This window comes from Littorina saxatilis, linkage group LG10 (assembly GCF_037325665.1).
Source record: "Littorina saxatilis isolate snail1 linkage group LG10, US_GU_Lsax_2.0, whole genome shotgun sequence".
In the NCBI taxonomy this organism is placed as follows: Eukaryota; Metazoa; Mollusca; class Gastropoda; order Littorinimorpha; family Littorinidae; genus Littorina; species Littorina saxatilis.
The window spans coordinates 44,360,489-44,379,844 of record NC_090254.1 but is presented as its reverse complement, the minus strand read 5'-3'; the positions used below and the strand labels follow the sequence as shown (position 1 = coordinate 44,379,844).

The window sequence follows — 19,356 nt, the reverse complement described above, 5'->3', positions numbered from 1 at the left end:
CCCAGAACAGACACGAGTGGAGGTCCTTCGTTGCTACCCTACATCCCAACCAGCCTAACGAGCAGTAAGCAAGTAAGTATTACCGAGATGAAATTGATGGCGGGGACGTTGTCGTAGATGCTCGGGTACATCTCGTCGATCTCCAACACGGGCTGGTCCTGAACTCGCTGAAGGAAATTGAAATTCCCTGCGCACACTGAACACACACAGCGAACATTAATATTGTTTGCACTATTAGTACATCACACATCGCACCAGAAGACACACTGTTCAACCCTACATACCCCGGGTAGAGAGCCTGTTGGGTATCGAGCTACCTCATACTGTGACGCCAAGAGAGGCAGCATTCTTCCTGTGATAGGCGAGCCTGAGTTCCACAGACGACTAGGGCGGCCATTTATTTAACACTGACTGCAGCAAATTAGCTTTCAGGGACCTAAAAACATGCCTGACGCCATGTTCTTTCTCTGCTGACGTGTTTGCAAATTGCGAGCCTCGCTTTGCTTTCACGAGAATACGCTAGTATTTTGATTTGCCAAGTAAGTTGTTTTCATATGACCATTTTCTTACAGTGTACTTCCCAAAGCTAATTAATCTTGGCCAAAACATTATTGCGACAAATTTCGCACCCAAATTAAAGCATTAATTCCTGTGTCATTTCATTAAAACTTTCTATGCCAGTTAAGACCATTCACTTGACTTTCTGGATCAACTTGCGGATTAAAGATTTCTTTTACAGGGAGCAACGCTCAAATAAGGGTACCCTTAAATTCGACTGGACAATAAGGATAAGGATAATAAGGACAATAAGGACAATAAGGATAACAAGGACAATAAGGATAAGGATAATAAGGACAATAAGGATAAGGATAATAAGGACAATAAGGATAAGGATAATAAGGACAATAATGAAAGAGACCAATTAAAAATCGACGAAAAATCAAAATAGGCAAAACTGTGCAACTATTGCATACAAGATAAAAGTCAAATCAATTGTCTACCCAGAACATGTTGTTTTGTTTAGCTAGCTTGCGTATTTCGTGTGCTATGCTATTTCCTGCTGATGCAGGTGTCGATCGCATGAGCGGTCATAAACAGGGGTGGGTTTTTTTCAATTTTGAGAGGTATCTCCCTTCCTCCTTCCCTATCTTCTCACCTTTCATCTTGTTAAAGTTCCAGTTGAAGACGATCTCTGCAGGGATGTAGGCCACTTGGTTGAGGTGACACTGCTGACAGTACGTTTTGCCATCAAACTCGTCCAGCATTCCTGGTCCATGGACTGAGAAACAAACACAAAGCAACCATAAATTGAGGCAGGCTAACAGTTACATGCAGATTTAAAAAAAAAAAAAATTTAATTTTTTTATATCGTGGAAGCGTAGACAGCCGATTTTCTCCCCACGCCAAGTTGGCTGCTGTCTTCCGTCTTCGGTGGTTGAGGTTCTTACTCAGGGTTGCCTCCTCCCCAAGAGTAGCTGCCTTGCTGGGCTGTCGAGTCCACTCTACCCGGGTTTGTTGTCGAAGTTTTCCTTCTCGTAGCCTTTGCCTTTCCCAAGGCGCACACAAGGCAGTGCGGGTTTTGAAATCGGAGTTGTCCTTCTCCTAGATGAGCGACCATCCAAGGTTAACGAGCCCCATCTGCCCGAAGCAGCTGGTTTTAAGGCGCCAGGGACCCGCCTGCATCCCTTCTCCTGTTAGTCGAAGACAGGGCCCGCCACGTGAAGGCCAGGAGCTGGATTTGACTGTCAGCGGTGTTTGGAGACACGAAGCCGTATGGAGCATTTCTTGGGAAGTAGACGCTTATCTCTACCTCCACCCCGGCATAACAGTCCTTGGGCCCCTACATGCAGATAAAAGAGAAAGTGAATGCGCCCTGCAACATTCAGCAGCTAACACCACAACAGACATTTCTCGGAGCAAGGAAATCAGAGGTCAAACTGACGGGCGCAGAGGCCAAGTGGATAAGGCACAGGCTTCCCATGTGGAAGGCTGGGTGTTCAAATCTCTGCTGCGCAACTATTCCTAGTTGGTTAAGGGTGGACATTTTTCCGATCTCCCGGGTCAACTGATGTGCAGACCTGCTAGTGCCTTATCGATTATCCTCCTTCGTGTGTACACAAAAGCACAAGGCTAAGTGCGCACGGAAAAGATCCTGAAATCCGTGTCATAGTTCTGTGGGTTTTAGAAACACGAAAATACCCAGCATGGCTCCGCCAAATTGGGCATATGAATTATGACTGCTTAAATGGAGGGGAAAAATCAGTCATACACATTGGGCGGGGATGTAGCTCAGTCGGTAGCGCGCTGGATTTGTATCCAGTTGGCCGCTGTCAGCGTGAGTTCGTCCCCACGTTCGGCGAGAGATTTATTTCTCAGAGTCAACTTTGTGTGCAGACTCTCCTCGGTGTCTGAACACCCCCGTGTGTACACGCAAGCACAAGACCAAGTGCGCACGAAAAAGATCCTGTAATCCATGTCAGAGTTCGGTGGGTTATAGAAACACGAAAATACCCAGCATGCTTCCTCCGAAAGCGGCGTATGGCTGCCTAAATGGCAGGGTAAAAACGATCATACACGTAAAAGCCGTGGGAGTTTCAGCCCATGAATGAACAAACAAGTCATACACATTAAAAATATAAAAACATTTGTGCATATAACACAAATGTACACGGGAGTATTAACCAACACTCGAACTCGAAGACGAAGACGAAGACGAAGACGAAGACGAAGACGAAGACGAAGACGAAGAAGAAGAAGAAGAAGAAGAAGAAGAAGAAGAAGAAGAAGAAGAAGAAGAAGAAGAAGAAGAAGAAGAAGAAGAAGAAGAAGAACAACAACAACAACAACAACAACAACAACAACAACAACAACAACAACAACAACAACAACAACAAGAAGAAGAAGAAGAAGAAGAAGAAGAAGAAGAAGAAGAAGAAGAAGAAGAAGAAGAAGAAGAAGAAGAAGAAGAAGAAGAAGAAGAAGAAGAAAAACAACAACAACAACAACAACAACAACAACAACAACAACAACAACAACAACAACAACAACAACAACAACAAGAACAAGAAGAAGGAAAAAGAAAGAAGAAAGAGAAGAAGAAGAAGACGACGACGAAGGTAAAACTCACAGTAACCAACGCCGACTTGACAGGTAGGGGTGGCACATGTCTGCTGCTGATTGTTCTTGCCCACAAATTGACACAGAGACTTCAGTTGTTCCACTTTTCCTTCCTGGAATAAAAACACGCAAAACAGTTTTATGTAGGTCCCAAACAGATTAAGTTAAAAGCAACAGGAATCTATACATATAATAAAAGAGAGTGTCTGTCTGTGTGTCTGTCTGTCTGTCTGTGGTCGCCATACCTCTGAGATGGCAAGAGGCAGGAACAAGATAGTGTGCACGTACACTCCCTAGGTGCCGCAGATGTGCACCTGGGTTTTAGTTTCTTGATTCATTGTTTCCTTTCTCAGATTATGGACCTCCCATTTATTGAATACAGCCTATATGGTGCAAGACCAGTTCAGTGCCTACTGTTCACCTGTAGCAAGCACATCATGCCAGTGATATTAGAGACTCGCTGTTGCTCCTATGAGGGGAAGAAATGAAGAATGAAAAATTAACTGGACAGTTCCGGAAATTTCTAGAAGGTAAGGGAGATAACTCTTTTTTGTCTGTGGTCGCCATACCTCTGAGATGGCAAGAGGCAGGAACAAGATAGTGTGCACGTACACTCCCTAGGTGCCGCAGATGTGCACCTGGGTTTTAGTTTCTTGATTCATTGTTTCCTTTCTCAGATTATGGACCTCCCATTTATTGAATACAGCCTATATGGTGCAAGTCCAGTTCAGTGCCTACTGTTCACCTGTAGCAAGCACATCATGCCAGTGATATTAGAGACTCGCTATTGCTCCTATGAGGGGAAGAAATGAAGAAAGAAAAATTAACTGGACAGTTCCGGAAATTTCTAGAAGGTAAGGGAGATAACTCTTTTTTTGTATCCAAACAAAGGAGGTAAAGCTAATGATAATGGGATAGCGAGCGTCTTAAATTGCTACAGGACTCCGCTTACTCCCGGGCGAAGCCGGGCTTAACTGCTAGTAGTACAATAAGACAAAGTTTTTGTGCAAAATCCTTGAAGGAACTGCTGACAATTTGTTTCCTTGCACACTACAATGCGATTACTTTTAACATATTCTTTTTTCTTTTGTTTTTAATCTGTAGAAGTAGGACAGCACCTAATACAAAGAATGTTTGGTATCTGTCTGTTTGCCTGACAGATATTTTTTCATGGAGGAGGTAACCCTGGACCTGTTAATTACTGCCAAATCCTAATTCACCACTCACTTAAAAACTAAAAACACGATATGAAAGATTCCGATACAGTGTTGTTCCATGGTCTCGGTCTTGGGTCATTTACGCATACTTTTTTTATCTGATAAATTGTTCTGACCCAACGCGGGTCGAATATCCGGCAGTTTTGAAACAAGATTTTTGTTCGGGCCAGGACATTTTGACTGATACAAATTTGAATCCAGATCCAACCAACCTAACTTCCTCTGTGCCTGGGAGCAATACTGCACATTACAAGCTTTCATACAAAAATATGTTGTGATAGTCACTGACGAGTCAAAATATCTCAACAAATGGTAATGAAATATCTCTCCCTTAATGAGCACTTCTGGGGTGACAGCGCGAGACAACTCCTGTGATCTTGCCGCGAGGTGGCGCCAGTTACTAGCCAAAAAAAAGAAGTGGCATAAACTCACCAGAACCGACCATTGTCTGTTTACCGTATAAAATGCACGACTTACACACGAACTGTTACCAAACCGATATGCTATTTGGGACCAATGCAAGTTTTTGTTCCTTTCTCGTGTGATCTTGCCGTGAGGTGGCGCCAGTTACCAGCCGAAAGAAAGAGGGGGCATAACCTCACCAGAACCGCCCATTAAACTTACAACATCAAAAATCCTCAAATCTTATTACTTGCAATAGCAACTTAAAAAAATGTAAGACATTTTGTAGAGGTCACACTCCACAGCTCACAAAATATGGATAATTACAGGCGACTTAATGATAGACGCTCAGATAATGGTCTACTCAATACAAATGTTCAGACAAATTCTTCATTCAAGAAAAGATATTGACATCAAACTAAGCATCTAACAGCATCACAAAGACAAAACCCCAAACATTTGACAGTTTGCATTTCGATCAAGTTTGTGTTTTTTGTGAACATCAATGGAACATACAAAGCATACTGTATGAAACAAAATAAAAACATTTCTTTAAAAGTAACACAAAACATAACCAAACCAGCAATACATCACATTTTCTAGCACTGCAACTCTTGTTAACACTTTCTACTGCACATACGCCATTGCAATTCACAAAGCTTTGCACAGAAAAGAAAAAAAGAACAGAAAGCGTTAGCTCATACAGGAGACAGAAACAGTACATTACCCCAACCACATGCATGGAAACAGACTCCCACTTCCAACACAATCATTCAGGCACAGGAATTGAAAAAAGTAAAAAAGGCTGAAAATATGTAAGTACATGTAATATCTTCTTCTTCTTCTTGTCGATCACTACATGTAATATCAAAGTTGACGGCGCGAAGCGCCTAGCCTTATGCTCCCCCAGAATTTTTTCTCTCCAAAGAACCCAAATTGTGCAATTTTGTGTCATATGAGCTTCACGTTTGCCATTAAATTCAGTTTTCAGAACCATTTTTGCCTCCGCCATTTATTTTTTCGGCAAACACTTTTGCTTTTTCGGGCGGAACAAAAACAAAAATTTGCTGGAAATTTGCCTTTCGGCGGATCATTGCCAGAAAATGTCAAATGTCCTATTTTGATATATATTTATATATATATATATGTATGTAACATTCATGTATCGATCTATTTCAGTCAGAATTCTAATCTTATTTTTACGACCGAATGCTTACAATCATGCACCTTTTTTAGGCTCAGAGTGCTAGCCGCCAAAATATAGTAAGGAAATGTTCTATCGATACATATAATGTCATGCACAGGAGAAGCAGGTAAATACTCCAGAAGAACAAAATAAGTGTACAGCACAGAGCAGTCCTGCAGGTTTAGATCTAGTACACTCTATACACAGCATCCCACAACCAACCATGCAAAACGACCACTTCAAAAAACATGCAATTTTTTGTGTGTGTCTGAGCCTGAGCACACACAAAAGAGCCCAAAGACATGTTCATTGTAAATTGGTTAATGATTTTTTTCAAGGGGAGTGCCCTCTCCTCCCCCCCCCCCCCCTCCCCCATAAGAAAATATATATAAAAACTTTAACATTCACAATAGAGGGGGGTGGAATAAATAACCAGTGCAGTACAGTAATCAAAAAAGCAACTCAATGAATCAATTATTGAATTAATGAATTAGCCAACCAATTAGCCAACCAATTAAGCAATCAATGAATCACTCAATCAAAGTGGGGGAAGGGAACATGCCTTTGTGCTCTCTGAGGTTAAATACGCCACTTTCTACACAAATAAGCAACTTGATCACAAAGAGATTTACATCGTAATCCTCCTCAGGGGAGTGAATAATTTCATAGTCTGCAAAGTCAATGTCGTCATCGGACTGCAAGAAATGTGACATGAGAAAAACACATTAGACGAGCACACAATTTTGACAGCGTCAAATGACAAAAAGACGTAAGTGCTCAATAATCTACAGCAGTAATTGCTTTGTTACAAGAGCTTGGGCTTTCTAATTCATACAGCATTACAAACTCACACACACACACACTCACTCACACACTCACTCACTCACACTCACACCACTCACACACTAACTCACACACACACTCACTCACACACACTCACTGTGCATGACACACACACTCACACCACTCACACACACACACTCACTCACACACTCACTCACACACTCACTCACACTCACACACACTCACTGTGAGTGACACACACACACCACTCACACACACACACACTCACTCACTCACTCACTCACTCACACACTCACTAACACTCACACACACACATTCACACACACATGCACTCACACTGCATTCACACACACACACACACACACACACACACTCACACACTCACACACACACACACAAACACACACACACAAAATAAGTATGGCAGTTTAAACTATCATTGACATCAAAGAAAACGATAAGCATGTCACAAATGACCATGTACCGTGTACCGTGTACCATGTACCATGTACCACTCCTCTTGCATTTATTCACTGAGCCACAGCTACTTGGAAATTGGTATGTCAGTAAAATTCCCTGATTCCTACTCCTACATTAAAATGTACTTATTATGGAGAAAATCTAGAGCTGGAAGTTCAGGAATCTGAGAACCGGCTGTACAAAATATCCTTGCAAATGGTTTGCATAGTATTGATAGCATTTAACAAAAGAACAACCTAAACAATATAAACATGAATAAAATAATTAATCAAATCAATCGATCAAATATTGTAAAAACATAAAATTCTGTAATCAGCTTTAAAGAGAGCCCAAATAGCATGTCACCAATTTTCTGGGATGAACACAGAAAAATATAAACGGACAAAGCAAATATTTCTTATATTACTGTTGGTCGTGTTTCAAAAAGTTGCAAAAAGCAGTCAAACAGCTTGAGGTATAGACAGAGAACTACATGCAACATACCTGCCAAAACATTGGAAACATCTTCCGTACGCAATTGTAAACAAAGAAACACAGACATCAACTAACAATATATGAGTGGGGGGTGGGGGGGGGGGGGGGGGGGGGGGGGGGGTGGGGGTGGCAGAGGTGAGAATTTTTTCACAAAAGTGTCACTGAATGATTGAAGGTGAAATATTTGTTTCCACTGATTCTTGATCCATTTAAGCTATTCTCTCTCTCTCTCTCTCTCTCTCTGTCTCTCTCTCTCTGTCTCTCTCTCTCTGTCTCTCTCTCACGTATTGACCTTTTCAAATCAAGCCTTCTATATTCAGGTGCGGTCCTATGGAACTCACTTCCTATTTTTCTTAAGCATAAAACAAACACAGACAGCTTCAAAAAAAATTATATGTCGCACATAATGCAACTAAACATGTGCTGAATGGTTCAACAATTCATTTAAAATGTATGTGCATGTTAAACTAAATTATAATAATATGCAGATCTAAATTAAGATATGTTAAAAATTGACATATTTATTATTGGAAATTGTACTTAAAATGCAGCATGACAAATGTATATCTGTATATATATATAATGTATTATAAGTTTGATGTGATAGTTATTTGATTATATTGTTTTCTGTTCTTGTTGACCCTATATTAGGGCGAGGGCTGGATGTAAAAAAGCAATATTCTTGCTTATCTATTACCCTCGATAATAAAGATTTTGTCTTGTCTTGTCTCTGTCTCTCACCCCACTAATCAAGTTACACAAAACCATGCTTCAAAACTTAGGTTTGTTGTTTCTCCTCGGTTGTGTTGAAAAAAAGCACATAAACTTACAAAATCTAAAACTAAAAACCACAGAATCGCTCACCACATCGACAGCTTCAAACGGTTCACTGCGTTTCTCCCTGCCGGAGGTATGGGAGGACAACTGGGGCAGATTGTGTAAGACCTCCTGCACGCTGACGATACGAGTGCTGTCGGCCTGTTCTGCGTGGTATCCCCTCAGCAGCGTTTCATAGCTCTGCTCTGAAAGTGAAAAGTAGAAGTGAACATGTGAAAAGAGTTCAGGTTTTTACATTTGTATACACTGGAAGTGGAAGCCCCTCCTTTCCTGACCCCCCCCCCCCCCCCCCCCCAATTTAAGACTTCCTCATTTTAAAGATTTTTGTATATTTTGTGTTGACAACCTGTGTCAATTGACCTCAATCTTAAGACTCCCATCCTTTTCAGACCTAATTTTTACATTTAGTCAAATTTTGACTAAATGTTTTAACGTAGAGGGGGGAATCGAGACGAGGGTCGTGGTGTATGTGCGTGTGTGTGTGTCTGTCTGTCTGTGTGTGACATGTGTGTAGAGCGATTCAGACTAAACAACTGGACCGATCTTTATGAAATTTGACATGAGAGTTCCTGGGTATGATATCCTCACACGTTTTTTTCATTTTTTTGATAAATGTCTTTTATGACGTCATATCCGGCTTTTCGTGAAAGTTGAGGCGGCACTGTCACGCTCTCATTTTTCAACCAAATTGGTTGAAATTTTGGTCAAGTAATCTTCGACGAAGCCCGGACTTCGGTATTGCATTTCAGCTTGGTGGCTTAAAAATTAATTAATGACTTTGGTCATTAAAAATCTGAAAATTGTAAATAAAATATTTTTTTTATAAAACGATCCAAATTTACGTTCATCTTATTCTCCATCATTTGCTGATTCCAAAAGCATATAAATATGTTATATTTGGATTAACAACAAGCTCTGAAAATTAAATATATAAAAATTATTATCAAAATTTTTTTTTCGAAATCAATTTAAAAACACTTTTATCTTATTCCTTGTCGGTTCCTGATTCCAAAAACATATAGATATGATATGTTTGGATTAAAAACACGCTCAGAAAGTTAAAACGAAGAGAGGTACAGAAAAGCGTGCTATCCTGCTCAGCGCAACGAATACCCCGCTCTTCTTGTCAATTCCACTGGCACTGCCTTTGCCACGGGCGGTGGAGTGACGGTGCTACGAGTATACGGTCTTGCTGCGTTGCGTTGCGTTCAGTTTCATTCTGTGAGTTCGACAGCTACTTGACTAAATGTTGTATTTTCGCCTTACGCGACTTGTCTTAGATTGTTGAGGTCTTGAAGGTTTTTTACTGAACGAAGATAAAACAACTCAACAATTACCACAGGTTTGAACTCTTATAATGCCACTCTTTGAAAGTCAGCCATCTTCTCAGCTGGCACACCAGGGGAGATAAACAGAACTTTTCAGACAAATCATGTGAAACTAACTGTTTGTGTTATGGAATATTGAAATGCTTACTGCATATTCTTCAAATTGTTTGGTTCAAAAGTACGTCCTGAGCATGAAAACTTAACATCGTCCAATTTGGCTTTGTGTTGAGGTGTAAAGCTCAAACATGTATCTCGTCTTTCACTTAAGGTAGGAACCTATATTTTTTTCTACGACAGTGTGTACACAACTTCCAAGCTACACACCACATTTCAACTCAATCAACCAATGAACACGAGAGATCTAAGTGCGGACAGAAGGACAAACAAACAAACACACAGAGAGAAAGCTGTACACGTCCAAACAAACAAACAATGAAACACACCGACAGAGGGAAAGCTTTACACCCCAGAATGTACGTCCACCAGCATGCAGTGTCCCGTGAATACCCAAGGTTGTGTATTCTACTTCCAAGCTACACACCCCATTTCAGCTCAATCAACCCATGAACACCAAAGATCTAAGTGCAGACAGAATGACAAAGAAACAAACTAACACACAGATAGACAGACAGAGAGAAACCTTGGTATACACCCACAATTTACGGGAGTGTAAAAAAGGACACGATGGCTGGGGTGCACAAGTGAAAGTGGGTGTCACCCAAACGGGAGAGAACAAACCGCGGGGTCTGATTGGCTGAAATCACACCAAAGTCAATGTCACCCAATCCAACACCGCGGCTGGCTTTCACCCGGTGGTTGGTAACTTCGTCGTGCACCTCTGCCCAGCATGCAGTGAATACCCAAGGTTGTGAATTCAACTTCCAAGCTACACACCACATTTCAGCTCAATCAACCCATGAACACCTGAGATCTAAATGCAGACAGAATGACAAAGAATACCCAAGGCGGCGTGTCTGTGGATGGGGGAAGCAGTGGTCCAGCCGTCCATAGCAGTCAGACTGTTGCCGTAGCTTGACCCCCGCTGTGACCACATCTCCGTTTCACCCTCCTCTCTCTCCTCCTCCCTTTGGGGTTGTGCAGAGGCCTTATCTTTGTTGCCTGCAAGTAGAATACAGCGTTGGCAAAATCTGACTGTATTCATGTGTGTCCGTGAAGCAGCGTTGCATTCATAGTGCTTTTAGTTATGCGCTATAGAAATCTCCTTAATAAATAAAATAAACAAACGATTGACATTGTCATTGAGCACAAACTCTTCTTACCTTGCAGGAGGACTATTAACCAATCAAACAGTGAAGCCATCAGTTACGTTCCTGTATCAACATACGCCCGAGTGAGAGTCAGGGAAAAAGACCAGAAAGAAAAGTGCACCACACGTCTTCACAAGACGACAACCATGCGGTCAATGGATGATTCCCGCGTTGGCTCTCACATGATCTCATTCCTATTAGTAGCTACGCCAAATCCTCTACTGGCCGAGCCGCTTTCAGTCACCCAGCCGATCCCGGTTAACCAAAGGGGAGGTGTCATACACTTAGGAAATAAAGAAAAGCTTGGAAAACCTTTGTTGCCTTCAGGCTTGTTTGGCTTGTTTGAAAGACGAATGAATAATCTTACGTTTCCAAAAAGATGGTCTTGACTGATGTAGTAGTTTGTGCCTACCGCGTTGTGGAAGTGTGAAAATGCCCTTTGACTCGCCGATCGAATTGAGCACCGTCTGAATATTTCCCTCGGGCAAAATCGGGTGTGTGACTTCACGGGTGATGATTTCTTCCTGTCCCACAGACTTCGTCCATTAGGGACCAGCTTTGTTGATTCGCTAGTTAAGGGTATTTTCACACGTCCACAACGCCGTAGGCACAAACTACTACATCAATCAAGACCATCTTTTTTGAAACGTAACACCCCCATTCCACACAACCGTTCTAAGTCCTGTTCCCGTACCGACCAAGGACGGCTGCCACAACAATGGAACGCTGCGCAAACGGCCGGTTTTGGTATCATTGAGCAGGGTCTGACCATAGTGGCAGCCGTCCTTGGTCGGTACAGGAACGGGACCTCAACGCATCGCTACCGTTGCGTTACCGTTGTTTTAAGTTCCTTTAACGATCCAAGCGTTCTGTTACCGATGGGTTAAGGTTCCATTACCGTTCATTCTGATCAGGAGGGGAACGGCTAAACTTTTGAACATGCAGCCCAAACTCAACCGTCCTTACCGATCAAAGCAGTTCCGTTAACAATCATTTACGTTCCATTGCGGATCCCTCCCGTGCCCGCACCGTTCCTTGGTCGGTACGGGAACGGAACCTACAACGGTTGTGTGGAATGGGGGTGTAAGATTATTCATTCATCTTTCAAACTCACCAAACAAGCCTGAAGGGAACAAAGGTTTTCCAAGCTTTTTTTTTTATTTCCAAAATGTATGACACCCTCTCCGGCCTGTCATCTCTCATAAGGATCCCATTCTCAGTTTTTGATTCTTTCCCACAGTCAGCCCGATGCATATGATGTAACTTTTTACGACTTTCCCCCATATGATGTAACTTTTTACGACTTTTCTCCTAATGATGTAACTTTTTACGACTTTTCCCCTAATGATGTAACTTTTTACGACTTTCCCCCATATGATGTAACTTTTTACGACTTTTCTCCTAATGATGTAACTTTTTACGACTTTTCCCCTAATGATGTAACTTTTTATGACTTTTCCCCTAACACTTGGTTGCCAGACTTTGTCAAGGTGATGCGAGCTGAGAAAAACAGCGATAAGAGAAAATTGCAAAAATCACACCTTGACTGATCTGACCGACTGGTTGTTTTACGACTTGCCACTTGACTATCTCTACCATTTGTATCCCCGGATCATATAACTGTCGGTAAACCCATCTAATAAGCTTCGACCAAATTGGCCCACTTCAGTAAAAGATCAGTCGCATAATAGGAATTCAGAACCAAGACATGTCGGCTGGGAGTCTAAATATCGGACCCTATTGCTACGATGAAAACACAATAGCCGCGTTTATATAGCTATTCTGACATTAAATTCTGTGTTAAAATCATGCTTTTGCCAGCAATGGTCCATGTCGTTGATTGCAGACGACGGTTCCCTTTCCGCATGAAGCCACGGAAATAACCGAACATTGAAAAACCCACGGACATGTATTACGGAGAAAACTCGAGATAACCGGATGTTTAGCATTACGTCAATATGCTAGGAATCATAAGATGTCATGACGTATCATGCTTGCCTACGTAGATTGTATGTTCGAAAGTCTGACTTCTGTTGGGAATTCGCGTGTAACACGGCAAGTAAAATGCCTGAAAATGTAAGGATACGCAATTAAAGGCGTTATTGTTCTGAATAAGTCTCATTACAAAGTTATCGTCTCGCGCATACATTTCTTCACAGCCACAGGTATCTTTATCACTTTTGCACCTATGCTTAGAGCAGGCATTTTTCTATGTATTAACGTACATGTTAGATCCAATACACTCCACCCTTGCCTGTAATAGTGCCTCTTAAAAGGCTTTAATGACACAACTTTGACGGAAAAAAAATGTTGGGTTTGTTCTTCGGAAATTAACTGTCACACTTAGTGTTTATAAGCTATCTCATCAAAGGTACTTGCAACTAAAAGCCCGATGAATGCACTTTTCTCTGATATGTATTTGATTGCTTTGAGGATAACAGAACGTCTTTAAGAAGATTTGACATTATCCAGAAAAGTGAAAATGACGTGACGTAACACAATTTCTTAAATGCAAGGCCTCCTGGTGCTCCTATGTGGTGCACGCAAACAATCTTTTCACTTGCTGTTTAACACCTTCCAACTACTTGATAGTTCACTCAGAAATATCTACTCTGCTGCCTGCGGTTAAGCTGATATTGCCGTTTTTTGCAACAAAGTGTTTTTTTCTGAAGTGCATTTTTCAAAATAACTGAGCTACTTTGCCTTAAAATTGCGTATAGCTGCTGCCACTTTTGGGTACTAAGAAAGGTTGTTTCAGAGACTATATGCATTTGTCTGTCAAATGAAACCAAATTTGCTCGGGAGTACCGACTGTGCATTAAAATCGGCCTGAGAGCCCTGTTTGTTACTCGTCTATAAAGGGGCTGGCTGGAGCTGCGCCAAAATCTGACAAAATGTCCCGACTTCTAAGCATCATATTAAAGGCACAGTAAGCCTCCCGTAAACCATCACAGAGCTCCCCGAGCGTCTACATACAGTACAAGCATACTTCCATTTGAACGCTCACCGAACGGGAACATCCTGGCTGCTTTCTGTCGAGCGTGAGAAATTTTCAAAGAATTTATTTTCGTGGACTTGGGCTGCTACAACAATGGCGCCTCGTTTTGGTGCTGGACGGCTGTTATGATACCGGAAATCACGCCCGGACAGTAAGCCTCTCGTAAACCATCACAGATACTGTCAGGCTTTTACACACAGTACAAACACCCTTCCATTTGAACACTCACCGAACGAGAACATCCTAGGTGCCCTACGTAAAGAGCAAGCAATTTTCAAAGAAATAATTTTTCGGATTGTCTCCATCTCAATCGGACCCATCCTGAACTCAGGTCAAAAATGAGTTACTTCCCTTCAACTGGCGATAGCCGTGGAGCGATGATTATCAGAATGATTCGGACCGTGGTGCGTTTTGGCGCTAGACCTAACTTTTAAAATCTAAATAATAAATTCTCAGCTTGTTACACAAACATTCTTAAATCATAAAAGAATTCTTTTTTCATCAAGACAAGATCAGTACAATTCGAAGTTTTGAAAGTTTGAAAAGCCCGAAAGCAGGGTCACGCAAGGTCGTGATTTTCGTAGCAGACGGCGGTTTATAGGCAGTCAAAAGCCATCGCTAGAGTTCTTATGAATCACATTCGTTTTTTTCGTGAAAAGTCAGAGGTACATAACGTGCTATTGAAGCTCACAGCGAGCCCCATTCAAATTACAAACTGACGACTGCATTGTGAAAAAGGGAAACTGGATCACACGGGTTCACGATGGCTCAGGGGTAAGATAAACCACGCAAACATGATATCCATTTTCAAACTTATCTACGTCCAAAACAGACAAGAAGAGCTGTAACCTGACTGACCAAGCATCAAACTTATCTACGTCCAAAACAGACAAGAAGAGCTGTAACCTGACTGACCAAGCATCAAACTTATCTACGTCCAAAACAGACTAGACAAGAAGAGCTGTAACCTGACTGACCAAGCATCAAACTTATCTACGTCCAAAACAGACACTGACTGACCAAGCATCAAACTTATCTACGTCCAAAACAGACAAGAAGAGCTGTAACCTGACTGACCAAGACATCAAACTTATCTATGTCCAAAACAGACAAGAAGAGCTGTAACCTGACTGACCAAGCATCAAACTTATCTACGTCCAAAACAGACAAGAAGAGCTGTAACCTGACTGACCAAGCATCAAACTTATCTACGTCCAAAACAGACTAGACAAGAAGAGCTGTAACCTGACTGACCAAGCATCAAACTTATCTACGTCCAAAACAGACACTGACTGACCAAGCATCAAACTTATCTACGTCCAAAACAGACAAGAAGAGCTGTAACCTGACTGACCAAGACATCAAACTTATCTACGTCCAAAACAGACAAGAAGAGCTGTAACCTGACTGACCAAGCATCAAACTTATCTACGTCCAAAACAGACAAGAAGAGCTGTAACCTGACTGACCAAGCATCAAACTTATCTACGTCCAAAACAGACTAGACAAGAAGAGCTGTAACCTGACTGACCAAGCATCAAACTTATCTACGTCCAAAACAGATACTGACTGACCAAGCATCAAACTTATCTACGTCCAAAACAGACAAGAAGAGCTGTAACCTGACTGACCAAGACATCAAACTTATCTACGTCCAAAACAGACAAGAAGAGTTGTAACCTGACTGACCAAGCATCAAACTTATCTACGTCCAAAACAGACAAGAAGAGCTGTAACCTGACTGACCAAGCATCAAAATGATTAACTTTTCTTGAAAGTTTTATTTTCTGCTGACATCATAATTATGAGAATCTCATTCATGTCACTGAATGTAGAGACAGTGAAGAAACATACTTCTTTTTCTTCTTCTTCGTTCATGGGCTTAGACTCCCACGTTCACTCATATTCTTAGCACAAGTGGATTTTTACGTGTATGACCGTTTTTACCCCGCCATTCTGGCAGCCTACGCCGATTTCGGGTGAGGCATGCTGGGTATTTTCGTGTTTCTATAACCCACCGAACTCTGACTTGGATTACAGGATCTTTTCCGTGCGCACTCGGTCTTGTGCTTGCGTGTACATATGAAGGGGGTTAAGTCACTAAGCAGGTCTGCACATAAGTTGACCTGGAAGATCGGAAAAATCTCCACTCTTAACCCACCAGACGGCAGCGACCGGGATTCGAACTCACGACCTCCCGATTAGGAGGCCGACATCTTACCACCATGCCACTGAACCCATACACATACAACATAAACAGTAAACTTTTGAGACCTCCAAAACTTAAAAGAGACAAGAAGGGCAAAGCCCGTACGACTCACATGCTTGACCTTGACCTTTACAAATAACTAAACCTAGCAATGACATCATACACTAAGAACTGCTTTACACATTTTTCCTACCAAAATACATGTGACCTTGACCCAAGATCAAGGTCATCCAAGGTCATGCAACACAAAGCTGTTAATTCAAGACATAGGAAGTACAATGGTGCTTATTGGCTCTTTCTACCATGAGATATGGTCACTTTTAGTGGTTCACTACCTTATTTTGGTCACATTTCATAAGGGTCAAAGTGACCTTGACCTTGATCATATGTGACCAAATGTGTCTCATGATGAAAGCATAACATGTGCCCCACATAATTTTTAAGTTTGAAACAGTTATCTTCCATAGTTCAGGGTCAAGGTCACTTCAAAATATGTATACAATCCAACTTTGAAGAGCTCCTGTGACCTTGACCTTGAAGCAAGGTAAACCAAACTGGTATCAAAAGATGGGGCTTACTTTGCCCTATATATCATATATAGGTGAGGTATTCAATCTCAAAAACTTCAGAGAAAATGGGAAAAATGTGAAAAATAGCTGTTTTTTAGACAACATTAATGGCCCCTGCGACCTTGACCTTGAAGCAAGGTCAAGATGCTATGTATGTTTTTTTGGGCCTTGTCATCATACACCATCTTGCCAAATTTGGTACAGATAGACTGAATAGTGTCCAAGAAATATCCAACGTTAAAGTTTTCCGGACGGACGTCCGGACGGACGGACGGACGACTCGGGTGAGTACATAGACTCACTTTTGCTTCGCATGCGAGTCAATGATGTCTTAAAAACGAGCGAGATAAATAAAAGAGGTAAATTTACAGAGGATTTGAAGAGAAAATCTGAAAAATGTAGGGTCAAGTTAAAAGGCAGGTTCCACTGTAAAGACATTACAACTGATCAGCATTAAAGATAGACTTACCATCACATGTATCCATGGCCTCTTGAAGCCTCTCCACCAGCAGTTCACCTGGGGAACTTTGGCTGTCGCGACCTTGAGATTTTTGCCTCTCGCCCTCCATTCCTGACAAGTTTTCCTTCTCCGCTGATTCCCTCCGCTTCTGTAGAGTTTCTTCACCCTTTCTCACTTGAGCTTCTGTCGTCTCCTTTCTAAAGGAATTGTCTTCACAGCGTTCTCTAACCTTTTCTGCCATTTTTTCCGCACTTTTAGAACCCCTCTTCTCCCAAGACTGTCTAAACTTCTCTTCAGCTTCTGCGAGTTCCCGTTTCTCGTGCTCCCTCTTGTCTTCTCTCCCTCGCGCTATCTTGGCGTATAGCTCCTGCTTCCTACGCTCATCTTCCTGGAGTGATTCCTGGTCTTCCCTCTCCGAGCGCTCCTGTTCTTTTTGATCCAAACGCGCCAGGATGGATTTGAGCTTCATCTGCTCGTCAAACTGTCGGTCCTGTCGCGTCAGGAAAATCATAGAGTTAGGCCTGCTGTCGGAGATTCTGCTATCAGAGTCAGGCCTGTTGTACAAACTTTTCCTTTGGGAGTCAGTTTGGGAGTCAGTTTGTGGAGTGTAGGCATCTAGTCTGTCATGCAGTCTTTTTCTTTGGGAGTCAGTTTGAAGGCTGTTGTTTTTCGAGTCAGGTCTGAGATTTTGAACGAGGGAGTCCCGTCTGGGGCTCTTACTGCGAGAGCGATGCCCAGGGCTTTTGCAGCGGGAGATTCTTCTCTTTTCCGTAGGGCTGCCGCTTCCACTCGAGCGACCGCTGTGACGACCGTCCAAAGTACGGCAAGGCTCCGACGGATCTGGACAAGATGCTGCGCTGGACGACGTCGAGCTGTTTGACGATGACCGGAACACTCCCGCAAGTTTCTTCAAGGCTTCCATGTCGTGATGGTTGTTGAACGGCAGAGACCCGGCCGGTGTGTTGGGCGGGGTGTTGATGGTGTACACATGGGCCGTGTGTGCTGGAGGGATGAGGAAGGTGGTGGTGGTGTTGATGGTGGTGGTGGTGGTGATTGAAGAGTTGGTGCCTCCGATGGAGTCCATGGAGGTGAGGGAATCAACGGATTCTCGTCGTGATGAAGGTGGCGAGGGTGTGCCTGTAAAGAGGAGACATCACACTGTGAATAAACAAGGCTAATTCAACGTTAAGTCTAAGGCTCAGTTGAAAAATAATATATTGCACCAACAAAACGTCCTCATTAGATCCACAAAGCTATGCCAAAATAATTGTAGATTTGGTCATAGAATTTGTAATTTTCATCTCTTCACAGGCCCAACACGTTCTGTTTGATTTCACTACACAGGGTTCATGCATACAAATGCAGTGGAAGCCCCCTTTTATATATTGGGACGGTCGGTGGGGGGGGGGGGGGGGTCCACTTTACCTGTTCTGATGATGAGGGGGGGAGGCCTGAGTCTCCAGCAGCAGACAGGCAAACTCCACCAGGTGATGCTTGAGTTGCATGCAAGGGGGGATGGCGGGGGGTGGGGTGGTTACCACGGTACCCGGTCTGATGACAGGGGGAAGGGCCTGAGTCTCAATCAACAGTCTAGCAAACTTCATCAGGTACTGATCATTTATTCGGGATGCTCGAGTTGCATGAAAGGGGGGATGGAGGGGGTGGGGTGGTTACCACTGTACCTGGTCTGATGACCGGGTTGAGGGCCTGAGTCTCCAACAGCAGACCGGCAAACTCGAGCGTGGTGCTGCTCCACTTGTTCAGGATGTTGGAGTTGCTCGACAGGTTGAAGTGAAGATTCATCAAGCCTGCAACCAAAATGCCAAATTATTCTCGCTGCTGAGTGAATAAGATGAGAACAGATAAGACAACATAAGACAAGATAAGTTAACCTTCATGGAAATTCGGGCTGCTTTCTACATTTGGAAAATGAGTTGCCACACAGTAAGGCGCTACCCAAGTCTTCTTTTTTCCCTGGATGAATGTGATTGCGTTTGCCAGCCCTGA

General features: G+C 42.6%; 1 protein-coding gene across 2 annotated transcripts in view; it reads right to left on the bottom strand.

The window, feature by feature from the left end:
- Window positions 1-19,356, bottom strand: part of LOC138978908 (pleckstrin homology domain-containing family M member 1-like) — a 36,476-nt gene that overhangs the window by 8,426 nt on the left and 8,694 nt on the right. Inside the window, exons 8-15 of one of the 2 annotated variants that reach the window (XM_070351723.1) lie at window positions 19,032-19,157; window positions 17,359-18,486; window positions 10,806-10,964; window positions 8,545-8,702; window positions 6,555-6,617; window positions 3,128-3,230; window positions 1,157-1,279; window positions 84-196 (exon numbers count right to left, since the gene is read on the bottom strand). In XM_070351723.1, coding sequence (XP_070207824.1) covers window positions 84-196; window positions 1,157-1,279; window positions 3,128-3,230; window positions 6,555-6,617; window positions 8,545-8,702; window positions 10,806-10,964; window positions 17,359-18,486; window positions 19,032-19,157 — 1,973 coding nt within the window. The remainder of the gene's footprint in view (window positions 1-83; window positions 197-1,156; window positions 1,280-3,127; window positions 3,231-6,554; window positions 6,618-8,544; window positions 8,703-10,805; window positions 10,965-17,358; window positions 18,487-19,031; window positions 19,158-19,356) is intronic. The other variant, XM_070351724.1, reaches the window with a different exon arrangement.